Source organism: Salarias fasciatus, chromosome 20 (genome assembly GCF_902148845.1).
Source record: "Salarias fasciatus chromosome 20, fSalaFa1.1, whole genome shotgun sequence".
In the NCBI taxonomy this organism is placed as follows: domain Eukaryota; kingdom Metazoa; phylum Chordata; class Actinopteri; order Blenniiformes; family Blenniidae; genus Salarias; species Salarias fasciatus.
Window position 1 is genome coordinate 33,817,899 of NC_043764.1, and position 21,222 is coordinate 33,839,120.

The 21,222-nt window shown below is 43.9% G+C and overlaps 1 protein-coding gene across 1 annotated transcript in view; it reads right to left on the bottom strand.

Moving 5' to 3' along the window:
- Nucleotides 1–4,508: 4,508 nt before the first annotated feature.
- LOC115407489 (immunoglobulin superfamily member 21-like) overlaps nt 4,509–21,222 on the bottom strand; it is a 66,616-nt gene continuing 49,902 nt past the window's right edge. The window contains exons 6-10 of the mRNA XM_030117834.1: nt 19,975–20,497; nt 12,676–12,776; nt 9,311–9,503; nt 9,193–9,231; nt 4,509–4,585 (exon numbers count right to left, since the gene is read on the bottom strand). Coding sequence (XP_029973694.1) covers nt 4,509–4,585; nt 9,193–9,231; nt 9,311–9,503; nt 12,676–12,776; nt 19,975–20,497 — 933 coding nt within the window. The remainder of the gene's footprint in view (nt 4,586–9,192; nt 9,232–9,310; nt 9,504–12,675; nt 12,777–19,974; nt 20,498–21,222) is intronic.

A 21,222-nucleotide genomic window follows, 5' to 3' on the forward strand; every position in this document is an offset into this window, starting at 1 on the left:
GGGAAATGGGCTACAATAGCCGTATTCCCATGGTCAAGCCACTTCTGAACTCAAGACAACGGGAAAAGCGTCTGACTTGGGCTGTGGAAAAGAAGCACTGGACAGTTGGAGAGTGGTCCAAAGTCCTCTTTTCAGACCAAAGCAAGTTTTGTATTTCATTTGGAAGTCAAGGCGCCAGAGTCTGGAGAAAGGCTGGAGAGGAGCAAAATCCAAGTTGCTTGAAATCCAGTGTGAAGTTCCCACAGTCAGCGATGGTTTGGAGCCATGTCAGCTGCTGGTGTTGGTCCACTGTGTCTCATCAAGTCCAGAGGAAATGCAGCTGTGTACCAAGAGATTTTAGAGCACGACATGCTTCCTTCTGCTGAAAAGCTCGATGGAGATGATGATTTCATTTTCCAGCATGATCTGGCACCTGCCCACAGTGCCAAAACCACCAGTAACTGGTGTACTGACCATGGCATTACTGTCCTCCATTGGCATGCCAATTCCCCTGACCTGAACCCCGTTGAGAATTTGTGGGGTATTGTCAAGAAGAAGCTGAAAGACACCAGACCCAACAATGCAAACGAGCTAAAGGCCGCTATTGAAGCATCCTGGGCATCCATAACACCTCAGCAATGCCACAGGCTGATTGCCTCCATGCCACGCCGCATTGATGCAGTAATTCGTGCAAAAGGATTCCCAACCAAGTACTGAGTGCATTAATGGACATTTTCAAATGTTTGATTTTGTTTTGCTGTTATAATTTTGTTTTTTTACTTGGTCTGAAGAAATATTCTAATATTTTGAGATAGAATTTTTGAGTTTTCTTAAGCTGTAAGCCATAATCAGCAATATTAAAATAATAAAAGGCTTGAAATATCTCAGTTGATTTGTAATGAATCCAGAATGTATGACATTTTTGTTTTTTTAATTGCATTTCAGAAAATAAAGAACTTTATCACAATATTCTAATTTTCTGAGACAGTCCTGTAGATGGCACAAAGGGCTTGTACCTCCACCTTTTAGCTTTTAGCCTAGCGCCGGCTCGGCATCCATGGAAGGGCTTCTTGATCTCACGCGGAATCGGATGCCTAATTCCCCTCGATGTGCGCCTCAACTCAAGGAGCACATCCCTCGAGTACTTGTACCAGCACATTTCAAAACAAAACAACTACAAAAAACACAAAAACACTAGCGCTGCTCAGACTTGCTGCCACTGCAGTTGGCGCATGCGTGATCGTAATCCCTCTGTGTGTGTGTGTGTGTGTGTGTGTGTGTGTGTGTGTGTGTGTGTGTATGTGTCTGTTAGTTTAATGTAACAAAGTGTTGGAGCCCAGGACTTCCGTCCCGCTGACTCCACCCAGTTCTTTTATTGTATGCTTGGTATAAAAATGCCAAAACGACTGACTTCAGATTATTACCATTTATTTAAGTACAGCCAGATGTAATGCTCAGCTGGACCTTACAGGGAAAGATACAAAGTATTTCGCCCCGAAAGGATCCTGATTGTTGATGAATCAGAGTTTTTATTCCATGTTCTTCTGGGCGGGGCCCCGACAGAGAGGCAGGACTTTGTTCGAAATTGGACAATTTGGTATTGAAGTCAGCTGCCAACCAAGAGCTGACATCCTGATCCAGTATGTTTTGGAACACTAGTGAGTGTGTGTTGGTTTCTCCAGAACGTGTGGGTATGTTTACACTTCAGCATAACATCTTATAACCTTGGTGTACTTCTCTCAGGAATGGCCTAATATGCAGTTAATACAATTATTCCCTAAATAAAGTATATCCCTAACAGTTCCCCCCTTTGATATGATTTCATCATATCACCAAAAAAAATGAACGTGTGTGAGTATGTGTGAGTGTGCATGTGTGTGTGTGTGTTAATGTGTGTGCCTAGTTAGGTAAAATAGCCTGTCATCAATCCTCTATGACGTAGCCCCGCCCCCTCTCGGTACAATCCGATCTCAGACAGGATCCTTCACCATCGCAAGACATCTGCGACCATGTGTCAGCGTGTTGAAAAGGCAGTTAAGAGCAGCAAGCGTTCTTCATTGCTGGACGCGTGTGTAAATCTGCATGTGTAGGGAAAGTAGATGATAAAAAGAAAAATTAAAAGAAGAAAAATAAGAAGAAAAGAAAAAAACAGCAAGCGTCCCTTCACTGATCTGGGCCTGTCTACCTCCGTACTGACGGAAAACCTTTCCTCAGGAGCTCTAAACCCTTAGTTACCACAGATCACAGCTCCAGCAATTTGCACAATTTTGTTTATATAAAATAATAAGCATGCAAGCTATTTTCTAATGCTAGTATACAAAATTAAAAACTTATATTAAGGTTTTTAATAGTAATCATTTTTAATCATTACGAGTGTCCAAAAATCATTTTAGTCTTGCCATTACCATATTTATTATTACCTTAAGATTTTTTCCAATCATTCCAAGTAAAATCTGTTGTCTAATAACTATGTGATTTGTATTATTAGTACTATTATTATTACCATTATTTATTTACCGACTTTATCGATTGATTGATTTATTTTTATTTACTTTTTATGTTTATTTTTCCAAAAAAACATAATATACCTAATATTGTAATTAATTTATGTTTTAAACAGTAACTTTAATTTTAATGTAATTGTAATTTTTTTTCTGATTTTCCCTTCTGATTATATCCTTTTTGTAAATCAATATATGAATCACTAAATCAAACTTAATCTAATGTGAAGGAAAGAAGAGAGAAAAAAGAGAAAGACAATGTGTAACTGAATCAACCCATTTAATAATCAACCTAACCCAACCCAAAAAGTTAATCATCCTAAAAAAAATGTAATCTAAAAAAGCATCCTACATTAACCTGAAAAAAAATAAACCTAAAAAAATCATCCTAAAGAATCAAGCATAGGTAACCCTAAGCAAGATGGCGGAGATGCGGAATCCTGCCTACAGTTCAGTACCTATAGTTTTAAGACTTCTACTTTTTAGCAGGTCTGCCTGCTCAATTAGTTTAGCAATGTTTTGTATTCCGTCCTCAGTAGTTTTTATCAGGTTTTGTATTTTTGACGGTTCCGGACGCGGTCCTTCCCATACTCCCAGATTCCCTCTTTCTGAAGTTTTTCTGCCCAGTCGATCAAACGTTGTAACGCCGGTCCCTGTTCTTTCTTGGTCAGTCTGATGTTTTGTTTAAGATTAATTTTGAACATCAATCAATTTATTTTTGTATAGCCCAGTATCACAACAACAGCTGCCTCAGAGGCTTCAAGATGTTACATTGGTTGGTAAAAATAAAAGCGGTGAATAAGCATAAGCAGACCTCCCAGGCTGTCTGGCTGCTGTTCCTGCCAACACTTAAGAGTTTTGTCTTTCATTCTGTTGCTGTACGACCTGTACGAGGTAAAGTAAATTACCAAGGACTGTTACACAATTCACGGTTTCTTTTGATCGAGTTTTAATAGTAGCTTGGCTCAAAACACTGTTTTTTGTTTGATTGTAATTATTTTAACCAGAATTTTACACTTTATCATTAACTTCTCTTTTACCTCAGCACCCTGTGTTAGAGCCGCATATATCTACAGGTTTTTCAGTCAGTTTGTACTCTGTCCTTTTAACCTGAGTGTTACACAAAAAAATATGTTTAGTCAGGGATTGCCACACACACACTGAACTGCTTCCGGCAGTGGTTTTCGATTCAGAGGAGGTGAGAGACTCATAGACCAAGAGGTCACACGCCTTTCTGAAGTGAATGTCAAGGTATGAGGGTCGGTTCTCCCAGTGTCCTCTTTGTCTAGGGAGGTGAAAAGGATCCTGATGGTTGATGAAACAGAGTTTTTATCCCATGTTCTTCTGGGCGGGGCCCCGACAGATAGGCTGCACTTTGTTCGCAACTGGACAATTTGGTGTTGATGTCAGCTGCCAACCATCCTTATCCAGTATGTTTGGAACACTAGTGTGTGTTGGTTTTCTCCGGAACGTGTGGGTATGTTTACACTTTAGCAGAGCATCTTACAACCTTGGTGTACCTCTCTCAGGAATGGCCTAATATGCAGTTAATACAATTATTCCATGGTAGTAGTGCTAAATAAATTATATCCCCAACAAAAGTATTTCCTGGAGTACAATATAAATTGATTTTCCCAGAGCTACTGAACCCTCACAGACTCTGAACATTTGAATATTGTTCTGCTCTTATTTGAAACATGGAGTCAAGACATTTAAAACCCTGGGCAGAGCAAGGTGGGGCTTGTGTAGGGGTCACAACATTTATTCCACTAACTTCTCAGAGGAAATCCTGATGAACTGGATGATGAAACCATGAGCGGTCATCCTCACTCATTTAATGATCCAAACTGACTAAAATCAAAGGACACCACAACAGATCTCTTCTGGGTCTCCTCAGATTCCACTCATCATGGTAAATGTAAGACTGTCTTTCAGAGAGACACTGTTGTCTGTCCTCTGTCTTCTTCAGCCATGTCGAGGCTTTTCCACTGCAGGGTGTGTTGACAGAGCTCCTCCAGTCACGCCAGGTCAGGTGAATCCTGGCAGCAGCAGCAGCACCGTGACGGTCAACGTGAGGAAACAATGACGGACTCCTGCGTTGACGGCTGCACACAAACATCAGTGACGTGAAGTCAACAGTCAGAAGGTACAGTGTTAAACATTGTACTGAGAGGAGCTGGAAGCCTGTCTGTTCATCCACAATAATGACCACACTGGAGTTTTTCGTTCAGAATCAGAATCATTATGATTGGCCAAGTACAGTTACCCATACAAGGAGCGTGCCGCGGTGGAGAGCCTCTCCCCATCCGTTCTACCAATAATTAAAGGTCTCCGAGAGATTTATAGGAGTAGAGAAAATTGATCCTTCAGAGACTATTTATCATCTTCTGTCATATCTGTGTTGTCTCTGGGTAAAACTGGTGAACCGGTCAGCGTTTTCAGCCAATCAAAATCACAGGTTTCCCACACTGCCTTGTGTGGTACATTTTTTTCATTCATTCATTTTCCTAGCCGCTTGTCCTTTCCAAAAGCACCAAAAAGCCTTCACTGATGGCAGGATCATTAAAGAAGCCATGACTTCAGTGGCACAATCATTATTTGCAGGCCACAAGAATGAACACAAATTCAGTCTTCTGCCGCAGACGTCCAGCTGGGTGAGAGCGCCGTCTGCGGATGCCATGAGGACACCACCTTGTTTCACAGTATTTTTAGTGAAAGCAGTGATCATTAGTTCAATTTCTTCTGACTTATGCTAATTTGATTTTCATATATGCACAAAAAAAAAAAAAAAAATCACACGCCTACCAACAGGAAGAACAAAACAGAGGGACACTTGGACAGTGTTACATAGCCTGCTTTAATTTCAACTAAAAACGAAGAGAAGCAGAGCAACATTATGTCTGAAACCTTGTAACTTTCCCAAAATATGATAGTGTTTAAAGCTCTAAAAAATAAAAGTGCTTGTGCCGTATCTGCTTTCTATCACTTAAACCAGTGGTTTTCAAAGTGTGAAGCGTCTCCCCTGGGGGGCGCCAGACGGCTTCAGGGGAGGTGCGGGCGGGACTGCAGACTCAGTGCAGTTTGAAGCGCGTCATTTTACTGACAACAGCAGAACATTACACCCCTATGATTACACCTGAAAAAGCTCCGATTGAGCACCCCCCCACCCCACCCCACCATCCAACACACAGATGCTATCCACAAATCTTGGTACACAAATGAGCGTTACAATGTTTGATCAGGTACGCGTTTTATAATTTTGTAGCTCATGCGCACCAGCGCACCGCTTATGTGCACCCCTGCAGATATAGCACGTCCAGTAACCCTTCCCCACTGAAACTCGCTGGTCGACCCGCTGACAATCGGCATTTGACTCCTTTCCCACCGCCTCAAGACCCGGGTCTTATCACCTGCAGGCGAGCTGCGTCGCTGATGATGTCCCACGTTGATGACATCATCAGCACGACAGGGCAATGGAGCGGAGCTCAGTCCCCGTTACCTGTGGACAAATCTCGTCCCCCACAGATCAGGAGAAGCTCTGGTCTCGCTATCTTGCCAATGCTGGGTCATCTTGATTTTCAGTATGAGTACAGACCGTGGAGGCGGGGCCTCGCCGTCCTTCTGACCTTTTGGGTTTTCAGCAGGAGGAGTCGGAAAAGTTACCACAAGGAGAACTGGCTCGTGGCGGCCAAGCGTTCATAGCGACGTCGCTTTTTGATCCTTCGATGTGGGCTCTTCCTGTCATTGTGAAGCAGAATTCACCAGGCGTTGGACTGTTCTCCACTAGCAGGGAACGTGAGCTGGTTAGACCGTGGTGAGACAGGTCAGTTTACCCTGCTGATGATGTGTTGTTGCAGTAGTAATCCTGCCTTTAAAGCTGGTGTCCGGAGTTTCCGTTCGTTTCCAATGTATGTATCATTTTTCAACAGAGCTTCAATGTGTCAGTCTGGTTCGATACTACAATATAATATTAGCATAAAATATAAAAATGTATTTATGAGCCCCGCCTTCGTCTCATAGACCCCCATGTTATCCAAAAAAGCGCCGGTCAGCGTCAGCCAATAGATTTCGAGCTTCCGCCTTGTCCTGCTGTCAATCAGCGTGTGGAGCAGCCAGAGAGCACGTCGCTCGCCCAGCAGAGGAGAGTTAGCTCTGCAGCAGATATATCCACTGTCTGCTGAACATCCACCGTAAACAGCTGAACATGGAGGATGCTGTAGGACTCAGAGGCTCTCATTTTCACCCGTAAGATAATACGTGTGCACAATTAAAGGGGCGTGGCTTGGTCGCTCATGAAAGCAGAGGGAGGGGGAATCTCGAGACGTTGGATTAAAAAACTCTCAAAACTTTCAAAACTCCAGACACGAGCTTTAAGCATTTATATAACTTGTTAATTAACCCATATGGACCTGGGCTTTTACCATTTTTTAATGGACTGATGGCTTTGTTTATTTCTTCAAAGGTAATCTTAGCATTAAGAAACTTTTAATCCTCCTGACAGAGAAATAGCAAATCACATTTTTCTCAAGAAGGATGCATGTCGCTGTGTAGAAGTTGTATGGGAGGTAGACAGTGATTTGCAACATTTTTTTAAATTGTAGTTTAAATCTATATGAGAAATTTAAACTGCCCTATCTGCAGATCTAATTTTATGAATCCATCTGTCCCTTTCCATTTGTTTTAGCTGTCTTGCTAAATGTTTGTCTCCAAACTATAAAAACTATATTTCATATAGGCGAGAGCTCTACTGATATTGTTTGATAAAATTTAATGAAGCTAATAGCATTGTTCGAGTGCCCTTGCGGATCTGTGCTCTTGTACGTCAACGGTTCAGTCAGCTCTCGCTCTGCTCCACTGTTGGATGTGTTTGTAGCAGAGTCCGCAATGCCTTCATTTCATTTTGACCCGCGACCTGCTTTTCCAAACCAGAGGTGACAGCAGGAGTCTCAGCTCTTTAGGAGACCGGACAGAGTTACAAATGTCCGTTTTCATCTGGGTTAGTGCAGAGCGCAGCGTAGCAGTAGGAACTTCTTTGTTCCTCGTCACTGGGTGATCAGAAAAGGAGCGTGGTTCTGAGGCTTCGCTGGGCCCGGCTCCTGGGGCTCTTTTGAGAATTTTTTGGCATCATCTCAGTGGATTTATTGAACCAAAAGAGATACACTACACTGTCCAACTTGAAAAGGAAAACTTATTACCTGCCTTTAATAAAAAGGAAAACTTATTACCTGCCTTTAATAAAAACAATTGAAATTTTAACAATTAGCTGTGGGGAACTAATCGCTAACACGTCTCATTTTCACGTAGCCGAAGCAGAAGTCCAGAGGACACACCCTTTTTTAAGTGTTGCTGAGTCGTTGTTGGATCTGGCTTTCTTTCCAGATGTGACTGAAAAAATCGACCACCTGAACCAGCAGTGAAGGTAGAGACAAAAAAATGTAACTGTTTGTTTACATCAAGGTTATGTCCCAGGCAGTCCCAGTACTTCCTGGAGCCATGATCCACCTGGGGGTTCAGGAAGCAGGAACAGGAACCTCTGGAGAACCACCAAGAACTGAAGAGCAGCTGGAGGAGATGGGGCTGTGAAGGAACAGTGGTCCAGTAGTGCTGGGGGGAGGGGCAGGAACCCCCCAGCTGGAGGCATGGCTCCAGGAAAGACCAGGACCACATCTGAGACCTCTGTCCAGAAGAGCAGTGCTAGAACAGCTGAGATCCTGCAGAACCCTCCAGCTCCCAGGACTCTGGTAGATCCTGCAGAACCCTCCAGCTCCCAGAACTCTGGTAGATCCTGCAGAACCCTCCAGCTCCCAGGACTCTGGTAGATCCTGCAGAACCCTCCAGCTCCCAGAACTCTGGTAGATCCTGCAGAACCCTCCAGCTCCCAGAACTCTGGTAGATCCTGCAGAACCCTTCAGCTCCCAGGACTCTGGTAGATCCTGCAGAACCCTCCAGCTCCCAGGTCTCTGGTAGAGGACCCCAGCTTGATGGACATACCGCCCAGAAAGGGACTCACACACACATACACTCACACATACATGAAGATGATTTTGATGAGAGGACATTTATATGTGAGCAGCATGATGTTCAGGACTCAAACAGCAGCTCAGTCAAACAGCTACCTACTTACTTTACACTGTGGAACATGCTGAAAATCACATTTATATCTAGGAGCAAATTTAGGAGCAATGCATAGTGACTCGTCGACTCTGGGCTACATGGATGCTGTCTTTTTAAAGTGCGCTGAACTCTGGGTGAAACTACTCCGATTTTAACAAACTAACTCAAATCAGATGTTCAAGAACTGAAAACTGATGTTCTATTCTCAGAGTAGGGTGAAATTGAAGCTTTGTTAAACAGATCTAAACATCCTACTGTGGGGACTGGAACAGATCATCTAGATTAAAGGTTCAGCAGAAAACTGGTTTCATCACCTTGATCAGACAGGTTCCACTGGGTTCCAGTGAATGGCTCTTCAGCTCAAACTAAAGGTAATTGCGGATTATCCCCTCGGACGTATTCTTTTCATATTATATTGTGATCTACTTTTTGTTTTTGTTTGTTTGTCCCACTTCATGGACCTTTATTCAGTCTGAAACTTTGCAATAGTGACAAATAAAAGTTCCAGATTTCTGTGTTGTGGGGCCACATGAGTTTGGAGTTATTACTAGAACAGTGTTAACTGCAGCTGAAATGACTGCAGCATGAACAAACTCACCAATGTAATGTTCTTTTCCTTTCTTCAGTCTTGGGTTGTCTGTTAAAGCAAGATAAACACAATGAATGTGATCCGATGTATCTGTTGATGATGGTTTCACAGACACGAGCAGACTCACCAAATACTATAAGGCGGGTGTGCGTGTCGGTGGAGCCCAGGGGATTCTGGGCCGTGCAGCGAAACATGGAGCCATTCAGCTCAGCTGGGACTCGCTCCAAGACCAGCTCCCTCCCGCTGTGCTCCTCCCTGCCGTCCAGGAGGTGACCCCCAACCCGAGTCCAGGTGAACATGGGTTCAGGGAACACCTCAGTCTGTGGACGTACAACTGTGTGAAAAGAGTTCAGGTCGCACAGCTCCACTCACTGTGTGCTGGTATAACAGTTTAACACGCACTTTGTTTCCTGTTGTGGTCCTGTTCTCTGTAATGCAGGAGTTTGTCAATAAAGTTTGAGGTGTTATGTTGAAGTCGGGGTCAATAATCCCACCGTGGTCAGGAGCTGAATGAGCTCTGGGATGGCTTTGTTTCCTCTTGTCTCTGGTTCCAATACAGTTCCAGTAAATCACAGCATACTTACTTAGACTTAGTTCCTCCAACTCCGTCCGGAGTATTGTGCAGCTAATCTCCTCCAGCCATCTCTGTCCGAGGCTTTGGTCTTGACTTCCGTCCACTTGATCTGCATATTGTTCTTGTTTCTTGAATGTGCTGCGCCAGGTGATGCATGGTCTCTTTCGCCTACCATTGGTTGGGGTCCGCAAAAAGGCGATATTGGTGTTTCGAGAGTCGGGCAAGTGCAGACTATTCCCAGCCAAACGTAGTCTTCTTTCAGCAACGATGCCACTTAAAGTTCTCAGTTTGGCACTTCTAAGTACAGTCTCATTCGTGATGTGATCTCTCCAAGATATTCTCATTATTTTTCGTAGGCAACGTTGATGGAATACATTTAGTTGGTGTATAATTCTCACCGTGCTTTTCCAAGTTTCACAAGCATAAATGGCCGTTGGCACTACTACATGTAGAGTTTGGTCTTAGTCTGAATGCTGATGATGTTGCGGTTCCATACTGAGTTTAAGCAACTAAATACTTCTGCTGCTTTGCCGATTCGCACACTGACATCAAAGGATGCATCTCCGTCTCTGTCGATCAGGCTTCCGAGGTGCGTAAACTGAGAGACTTCTTCTACCAGCTCACCACTGAGAGTTATGCCCGCTTGTGTCTGAGTTGATACGCTCGCTCATTGATTTCGTTTCGCTGTTATTTATACATAGTCCCACTTTTTGTGCATTTTTGTCCAGAGCGTTAGTCATTTCTTTGAGTGTTCCTGTGTTTTCTGCTAGCAAGGCAATGTCGTCAGCAAAATCTAGGTCACATAGCCGTCGATTTCTCCATTGTAACCCGAAAGTCTCATGTCCCATACTTCTTCTTAAAACAAAATCCATAACGACTATTAAGAGGAAAGGGGACAAGATACAGCCTTGCTTGACTCCTGACAAGATATCAAAAGAAGCAGACATTCCATTCGGGTTTTGGATGCAGCATGACGAACCTTCATAGAGGGCCTTGAACACGGTAATAAATTGGTCGGGATTTCCAGAGTATGCGGCGATTTTCCAAAGTGACTGGCGATGAACACTTCTTGAAATCTATGTAGTTGACATAGAGAGGCGTTTGGAACCCGACACTTTGCCCGACTATATTGCGTAGAACGAAAATTTGTTCACTACACGATCTACCGGATCTGAACCCCGCTTGTTCCTCTCGTATATTGGCATCAACAGCATTTTTCAACGTATTTAGGAGCACTTTACAAAACACTTTTCCGGGCACAGAAAGTAAAGTGATGCCTCTCCAGTTACTACAAACACTTAAAGGGGCTGTATCATGCAAAATTCACTTTTTGTATGTTTTACCCTTGTTATATAGTTAAAAAGGGTGTTTTTATCTTTACAATAACTCAGTCCAAATGTGAAGAGTCTAGGTGCAGTGGTTCTCGACCTAGACCTGGTGTAATGTGGTGTGGATGAGAAAAAAACAGTGAAATGTGCCTTTATCGCGTTTTCACAAATAGAATAAAAGTTTCACAAATCAGAGACTATGTTTTTATGAATCTGTAGTCTGTGTAGAATAATTCAGTCCAGATTTGAAGAGTCTAGGTGCAGTGGTTTTCAATCTGGACCTGGTGTAATAAGGAGTGGTTATACAGCAAAAACGGTTAAATATCCCCTCAAATGTTTTCACAAATACAATAGTTTTTGTGAGGCATAGTTAATGTCTTACCCAAATGTCTAAAATGTTTACACATCAAGAAGTGTCGAAAAAAACAGGTAATCAGTGGATAAACTGTCACACTGCACGTTCATTTCATTTCCCCTTAACTTTTCCCTTAAGTGCCGAATCGGAAGCTGGCGAATCGGAAGCCAACTTCAGTGTCGTGATGTTTGGGGACTTTCGTAGTCAACAAACAGGGACCAACAGCGCCCGACAGAAAGTCCAGGTCCAGAATCTGTAGAGATTCTTCCATCCCCTGCAGAAACCTGCACCCTGCATGCCACAAAGGAACAGTGATGGGAAAGCTACTTGGAAAATGTAGCAAGTTAAGCTATAAGCTAATCTTGATAAAATATAGCTTCACTACAGCAAAAGCTAACCCAGAGAAATGTAGCAAGTTAAGCTACAAGCTAGCTGTTACAGTGCAGAAGTAGCGCGCTACAGTGCCACTACTTTTTTTTTTACAACCAAACAAATAGGCAGTTAAAAAATATGCAGTTTGATTGTTAATTAAACAACAAACTGCAAACAATTCAACCAGCCTCCTGTCAGCAGAGGGACAAGTGCTTTCTGCCTCTGCCATTATCTGGTTGTTCTTCCGTCCCTTTTGCTTGTTTTGTCTTTTTTCACATGTGCGTTTGGTAATATGGGTGTAGGAGTCTGCTTCCTGGTAGGAGTGGATGACCCGCCTTATCTTGCCTCTGATTGGGTAACCTTACCCAACTGTGAGTCGCCATAGTCGTCATATGCAAAGCAACCAATCACCGAAGATTCCCCCCCCCCACACACACAAAACTTTATTCAGCCGACTTCTTCTGGACACTCGACATGACAGTAGTGTGTAGCGTTCGTCGCTGCTGGCTTTAAAAATAGCTTCGTTACAGAAAGAGCTGTTTGACTCGGATGGAGCGGCACTGCCGCCTCGCTACAGAAAAATGTAACTAAAGCTACTAGCGCCGCTACTTGTAGCTCGCTACTGCCATCACTGCAAAGGAACTGCATGTTGAGCTTAACATGAACGTAAATGAAGTGAAACCAGTGATTGAAAGGAAGCAAGGAACTCAATGAAAAGCTTGTTGCACACTTTGAGAGGTGGTGTACCCCCCCAACCCCCACCACCACCTCTGTGGTCTTTGAGGAATATCGGCTGTTGGTGACATTTTTCAACCTTCTCAGAAAGAAAGGTGCTCAGAGGACGGCGTTAGTGTGAAACTCACCGCAGATGGTCCCAGCTGGAAGCCCTGGACCACCATTGAAACCGTGTCTCCCACTTTGACTCTGCTGGGGCTCGTGGACAGCTTGGGGCCTCTGGGAGCAGCTAAACAGGGAGCACAAACAAAATACAACGTTCAGTACTTATTCTCCAAACATGACGTCACCTTCAAAACATGCAGTGGACTTGTACCTTTTGCTATGAAGTAAATTAGTACAAACTGTGCTTAAGGCTTAGGGTGACCTGCTTACTGTTTATTGTTCTCACTTCACTTTGAATTAATTAATCCCTTGCAGTCTCTGCTAATCCCTCATCACCATGAATATGACCTCTAAAAATGTGGTTACATGTGAAATCTGATTTTGTAATTCAAAGGTTATAAGTTGGAGTTGTTGGACTTCAGTTTTTTATCCCTGAATTCCTTACTGAGCGTTCTTAATGTTGGGAGAGAAAGACAACAGCAGATCAATGTTATTACATTTATTCAGCCACAAAAGAATAACAGCTCATGAAATGGTTTCACCAAAGTCCGAGTTCACTGCCTTGTCTTGTTCCTCCATTGTACGTTCCCAAGCCGTCTCCTCTCATCCCAGTTCCAGCTTTAAACCCTTTCTTCGGGTGTCATTGTCCTCCCTTTGATCCCATGTATGATCTGCCTCCTCAGCAGGTCGTCTCACATCTTCTCCTCCCGAAGTTACACCCTGAGTTCCTTTACAGTAACATCAAAGTAGAAACTCAGACAAAAGATCCTGAGAAAATGATCCCCAGCTCCTTATCTTCACACGCACAACCCCCTCTGTGAACAAGGATCTCACATTTAAAGGGGACGTGTTATGCTTTTTTTCAGTCACGTCGTATCGGTCTCAGAAGCCCAAAAACATGGCATTTAACTTTGTTCGCCTGAAATTCCTTCTTTGTTCAGAGTTTCAGGGTCTAAAAAGCTGTTCTGAGTAGCCTGAGTAGAACAGGCTGCTTCTGAGCCTGCTTCCCCGTCTGGCCACGCCCATTCTCTCTCTCTCTCTCACACACACACACACAGTCAGGGGGAGGAGTTAAATCCGCTTATTTCAGGATAAACGAACCAAACTGAAACTCGACCGTTTCAGCTTCAGTTTTGCAAAATGTGAGCAAGACAGGGAGGAAATAGACCGTTTTCACATCTGAGCGTCATAATGAGACTACGGCAACACATACTATTAGAAACTCTTCACAAAGTGAAAAAAGCATGTGTCCCCTTTAAAGAGTTTACAGGTCTGCATCCACTGAAAGCTAATGATGTGTGTGTTTTAATAATTAAGAGTCTTGCAGCTCAAGTGACCCCTACCTCAGAATGTTTCTTGATTACAAGGATGAAAAGTGTATAGAGAGATTAATTATTTGGTAACCCTTCCTTTTACGGTAATGTAGTTACCATGTATTAACATGGTAATTGCAAGGTAAGTACCATGTAATGAGAAGTTACTGTAAAATTACCATGTAATTACAGGGTAACTATGTTGCTAATTACCTGGTACTTTTAGAGTAATTACCAAGCCAATTCCAGGCAAATACCAAGCAACTACCTGGTAGTAAGTATTAATTACTTGGTAATTATAATGTATATAGCAACTGTTATTAATTGCCAAGTACTTACTAAGTAATTGCTGAGTAATTACCATGTAATCGCTGGGAAATGAAGACTTTGTACTAGGTATTACTAGGTACTGCTAGGTGTGTACGCTATGCATTTCCCTAGTAGTCAAGTGGTTTTTACTACTTACCGGGTAACTTCTTAGTATTTCCCAGTAACTACAACCTTTACCTGGCAATTACGGTTGAACTGACTGCAAAAGGAAGTGAGGCCTGTTTCCACGCCATTACCTGGTAACTACTTATTCGTTACTCAGGAACTGCAAAAATACCTACCTCGAAATTGCATAGTTATTAAAGTGGATTTGTACTGTAAAAGGAAGTGAGGTCTGTTTCCATGTTATTACCTGGTAATTACTCAGTATTTAGCCCGTTACTAGGAAACTTTCACATTACTCCACACACTTGCACCAAAAATGCAGCAAACCCGATCAGTGTCTGATACAGTCTCTGAACAGCACACTGTATCTGTCAGGAGATCAGAGTTTCCATCGAAAACCACCATCACCAGCCATCACATTACATTAAGATGAAGGCATTATTATTACACTTCCTCACTCCAAACACCTCACTGTGACAGACATGCAAAAACAAGAGAGCTGCCAAAGATAAACATTTTAAAGGTATACTGGAGGATCCTTAGAACCAATCAGAATTGTATGGTTCCAACTTATGATTGTGCAGTCATAATGCCAATCAATGTGGGAACGTGTTGGCGTGATGACGTGTTATGTCGAGTCGCCGCCTCTGTGCGCGCGCTTGTCTCGAGCCGCGCATGCGCAGAACATTGTTTAGGAAGTGACATGCAGCGGGAGCGACCATCGCAGAAGCGGCTTGTTCCCCTCGCAAACACCTCTGAACAGGGGCGGGGTGACCACCGGGAGCGGGTGTGTTCCGGGCCAGCGGACACAAGCCACCCCCCCCCCTCCCCCTCCCCCTCCCCCCCCTCACGGCCCGTGTGCGTGTCCGCTCTCGAGTTATTATCAGATAAAACGGGTCTCCAAACGAAGCTCCCGGAGGATAGAAGAAAGGCCATAGAAAACAAGGACAAAACGTGTGTTTTACTGGGAGATTCCTTTACGAGGCGGCGGACATTCAAAGCACAAACGGGGTTTAGGACTGATCACGACGTGGGGAAGTTTCTGCTGGACAGGTAACATGCCTATTATCCCATTCAAATGTGTTTCTGTTGCATAAACATGTAAGAAACTACTTTACGGATCGTATTCTGATGGATGATTGGAAGAAGAGTCCGACATGATTACAAATGTGTTTTAAAATCCTATGCGGAAAGACGATGCTCCAGCCCCGCGGATGTACACAAACTGACATGCGGCTGACGTGCGCGCTCCCACAGTCCTCACTGGGAGGGAGCCGCGCATGCGCAGTGCTCCAAAAATGGCAAATCGGCCATGTTGTACGAAATCGGCGGAGAATCCTCCAGTATACCTTTAATCAAATGGAGTTCAACTTCTTATAAAACAATTTACAAAACAGTGCAAATTTTTAGCAGTCAGGCACTTTATTCTACTGTCAGTAGAGAGGCATAGCACTGTAACAATTCACCTGTTATTTCCAAGGCGATCTTGCCACTACGCATAAAGAGGTCATGGGCGGAAGACACCAATCAGCAGGGGTGATTAACAGGCAGACAAAAAACCTGAAGATTGGAACATAAAGCAGCATTTATTCTAACAAAAACCCATCCCAACAGAAAACAAGCAACCCGCCGCTCCGGCGCTCCTCCTTACAAACCCAACAGATAATTCCGCACAGCGCGGGAAGTCCAGAAATGAACACAAAGGGCTCACAAAGTCCTATCTTTTATTGCCCAAAGTTTCCCAAAGTTCGAGGCGCACGTCCCTGCGCGGGGCCGACTAAGTGGCCGGTGTCCGTTAATTACTCACGGTACGTTCCTCAGTCCGCTGGTCCCCGTAGCTCCTCCTCACCAGTCCAGTAGCTCCGTGGTGAAAAGAGTTTAATCCAGTAGATCCCAAAACACCAACTTATATATTCCACAGTGGCGCTGATCCTCCCTGGTAAACGCTCCACGGCCTCGCTCCTCCGGCAGGTCAGTTCCTCAGGACGGCGTGTGACATCACTCTCTCTTGCAGCAGGTGCGCTGCCTTCCTTAAATAAACAACCCCGCCCAGATACCAATGTCCAGGTGAAAACGCCCATAAGTTTTCCCCAGATTAAATATCCCCAGCGAACCAAGTTTACGCATTCAGCTGCCAGCTCAGGAAAAACATTTAATCCCCCCTGCTGGGCGAAACGAGAAAGACCTACCCGGTCGTTACAGCACTGCACACCTTCCCAGGCAGTATGTAGCGAACGTCTGTGTTTTTGGCAATCTTCCGAGGGCCAGACCAACATGCTTGGCAGGTGTGATCTGGCCCGCAGCTCGCCAGTTGAATAGCCTTGATGTACAGGCATAATTAAAATATCAAAATGTTGCCATTTTTGTCCTCTGACCAGATGTGAAAGCCTCATTTCAATATCTTCAACCAAATTTAAACTGTGAGCTTTCAAGTTTGCAAGAAATTTCAGGCATTTTTGGAGTTTATGAGTGTGTGTTGGAGAGGGCTGGAGAGGGGGAAAAGACTGCCACAGGCTCTCCATTTGAACCAAGAAAAAATGTCCCTCTCTCATCCCCACGGCCACATTTCTGGCTCAGTCTTATACATCAAAATGTAGCTACAGTCTTTGTGATTCTCACAATGCTTTTATTTTGTCTCTCCAGGTGCATTTGTTTGAGGAGAGTGCAGGATTTTCTCTCCTCTACTGCAATGCATTTTGGAGAGAAATTTTCTCGCTCAAATCCAAAAGTTCACACATTTTTACAAACTCGCTGTGGCTATATGGATGATCCTGCAGACATCAAAATTTCAGGATAATTCCATGAAAGGCTTCTGATGCTCACAGTAAAACTTTTTTTTTTCCAATTTCACCTCTCAGTTCTCGAGAGTAGGGCTGCCACAAACGATTATTTTGGTAGTCGACTAATCACCGATTATTTTTTCGAATAGTCGACTAATCGCATCATATATAAATTAAAGTGAAACATAGTTTATCGCACCACCATGAAGCTGCTCTTATATAACCATAATTAGATTTCAGCTTTAAGTTTTTACGGTATATTCTAACTAAAAATAAAGACAATTCAGATGATAGTTCATAAAACCTTAATTGAAATATGCCACAAACACTTGTTTAACTGTACCATAAAGTGCAGATACTTGAGTAAAATAAGGAAAAGGCACTTGCCTAAACAACACAAAAATTTATCCTTCATGTAAATTTTTTTTTCTTAATTTCTGTTTGGCATCAAGCATAGCAACAATGAGGGAGGCTCCTGTAACTGCGGAATTATTAAGGTTTTCGTCTCACTGACTCAAATAAAACAAAAGTGCATTTTGTGTTCAGTGCAACTGCATACAACTTTATTCCACTCTGACTCTACATAATCCCAAACTACACAGGGCTCTGGCTCACAGCCAGGACAGTCAGCATTTCTACATGTGTTGGAGACAGGCTGCTCTCTCTGGGAGCAGATGTTCTGCTGCAGAGAGAATCCGCTCCGATGGGGTGAAGCTCTGAAACATAACGGTAGAAAACATCAGCGCGACGTCACTTCTTATTAAAACACATCACTGTTAGAGCGTTACAGAAAACATGAAATATGTGTGCTCAAGGCAGTAAATGAATCAAATCGTCACCGCTAATGTTAACGGTGACAGCTATGAGTAAATAGCAAGTTAGCCCTCTATGCTAATAATATTAGCTTACCGAGACGACGGTCAATCATCGTTGTCACGAGCCACGACGTGCTTCTGTTTCGGCTGCTCATCCATCGCAGTTGTGCTGCCGTGGAAGGCAGGTTCTGTCCTGCAGATGCTGCATTGCACTTTTCTCTGACGTTTTCTTGTCATGCTCCCACACTTTTGAGCTCCGCTGCTGCCGGGCGGCCATGACACCAGTCCGGTGTCGTCGCGGCTGACAGGACTGCGCATTTGTGTCAAATACAGAAAGGCAGACGTGGCGGTGGAATGTGCCGCGGCAGTTTCGAGACAAAAACAATTGGGGAAAAAAAAACAAACCCCAGAACGACTCGTCAACTATTAAATTAGTCGTAGATGATTTTAATAGTCGACATAATCGTGATTAATCGACCAATCATGGCAGCCCTACTCGAGAAACATTTCTTCAACCATGCAAACTGGATGAAAAACTGCTGATTCACTGTCATGGCTGCTGAGTGAGCTGGTCTCCATGGTAACACCTGCTGAGTGAGCTGGTCTCCATGGTAACACCTGCTGAGTGAGCTGGTCTCCATGGTAACACACACCTGCTGAGTGAGCTGGTCTCCATGGTAACACACACCTGCTGAGTGAGCTGGTCTCCATGGTAACACACCTGCTGAGTGAGCTGGTCTCCATGGTAACACACACCTGCTGAGTGAGCTGGTCTCCATGGTAACACACACCTGCTGAGTGAGCTGGTCTCCATGGTAACACACCTGCTGAGTGAGCTGGTCTCCATGGTAACACACACCTGCTGAGTGAGCTGGTCTCCATGGTAACACACACCTGCTGAGTGAGCTGGTCTCCATGGTAACACACACCTGCTGAGTGAGCTGGTCTCCATGGTAACACACACCTGCTGACTCCATCATGGCTGATCTCAGCTCAGAGCCCTCAGTGAATATGGAGGTGTACAAACACGCACATGCTCACACACTCTTGGCAGCAGCTGCCGGGCACAAATTTTCTCGTTGGCTTTTGGGACTTCGAGGTGACTTGACGTCCATGGTCTGAGCGCCGAGGCTGACAGCGACTTACAGCTAGCTGACAGCTGTCAGTCCAGTTAGCGGTCCGTCTGTCAGACTGAGTCCAGGCTGTGTCATTAAATCAATGATTCCCTTTTGCGCGGTCTCTCAATCACAGCAATATTCCCTTTTTGAGACGACCCATTCCTCCAGGGTGTTTGGTGTTCCTACTTTGGTGCTCCTACATAGTTCCACTTTGGGGAACTATGTAGGAGCTTGGTAGGTAAGTAGGTAAGTCCCTCATAGTGAAGGGAAGGTTCTTATGCCTAACATGTCCAAAACAGTTCTAGCCGTTCAAAAAATAAGTCGGCGAAGAAGGTACATGTACAGTTTTCAATATTTCCGTTTCATTTCAGGGAAAGTGTCGCAGGATGTCGATGTAATCAGATGTAATCAGAAAGCCAGTCCTGACGTGGTTTTTATTCATGGCTTTAATTGGTGGATTTTTTTTCTGCAATCTTGTCTCTCTTTTTCAGAAATCTTGTCTCTTTTTCATACATCTTCATTTCCCACTTTGACTTTGACTGATCCTCTTCCATCTGTTGTTGTTTGTGATCCATCTTCCACTATAACCTCCATCACACTTGATTTTATGCTTGTGGGGTTTCAGCACTCTATCCAATCCATGGTGAATGTTTTAATCTTCCTGAATTTGGCTCACTGATGATATTTGGAGTTGATCATTTGCTACACAAACCCAAACTGAACATGTGATCAATTTGTGTGAACAGTTTGTATCTTTTATCTTAGTAAAATAGCCTTTCAGTGTCTGACATAGTTGTGGAGGATATGAAATCAAAGAAACATTGGTGTTTGTGTTCACTCTGCCGGGCATTTAGGACTTACCCAATGTGACCTCGGCCTGCATTGGCATGGACAGAGCTGGGTGGTTGACCTCACAGCTGAACAGAGCCTCGTTGTCCAGCTGTGGGTTCAGGCTCCAGGTCAGCATCGCTATTACCTCCAGCGTGCCGTCGCTTGCTGCCTGTTGTCGATGTTGGAAATAATAGAGGGGGTCACTGCTCTGGACCCAGCGTGGAAACTCTCGGCTCACCACCGTCTCGGGGATGACCTCGGCCGTCGGCTCGGGTTTCAACTCTGGCCCCTCTTCTGAGCCCTGCCGAGAGTGTCCGGGGTCACCTTGGCCAAGCCGACCCAGTTTTGCCTCCTGCTCCAGGGGAGACAGTGATTTCTTCACTTTGGTGTCATCGAGGTCTCGACTTGTGAGGACCAGTGCATTCCAAAGCTTCTCCTGACTCCTGCTCACACTCGTCTCCAGGTCTGCAGCCCTGCTTTGCTCTCCGACTGAGGAGGATGACTGCTCTGTTGGTACCACATCGATAAGTTCGCCGTCCCTTTTGAAGTGAACCTTAAAACAAAGATAAATATGCCCTATTCAGTACAGATAACCCACGGTACGGTCTGTACCTCAGTTTATGTGCCACGGTTTCGGTTTGGTACGGTACACATTTTGTACATAAAGAGAACAACTTTTTTCTCCCAAAAATCTCCCTTTATTTTGTTTGTCAGCAGAAACTGCATTTCACAGTAACTAGGGATGGGTACCTTTCACATCTGAATCAATACGATACCGATACTCGGTACCTGCGAATCGATACCGGTATTTTTCGGTACCTGTTTGATACTTTTTTTTTGGGGGGGAGGGGGGGGGGAATATGCATTTGGTAATTAAAGTTATTTTGTATATTTAAAAAAATAGTCAAAACTTCAGAATTTTCAACATTTATGCTTCAATAGCATCAACTGAAATAACTCCAACATAGAAAAATGTGTGTGGGGATAAAGTAAAAAAATTAAATAAATAATAATAAATAACATAAAAATAGACTCAAAATAAATAGCTGTATGAAATGTTTCACATTTGCACCTGCTGCCCATACAGTAAGAAACAACTTTCAAAATAAATAACTGTATAAAATGTTTCACATTAGCAGCACCAGGCACCTCTACAGCTGGGCTACTCAACCCGCGGCCCGCGGGCCGCATGCGGCCCGCATGCTGTAACGGTGCGGCCCACGGCTGATTGTAAGCAGTGAAAAAAAAAATCTACTTTTAATGAGGAAAAAACGTTTC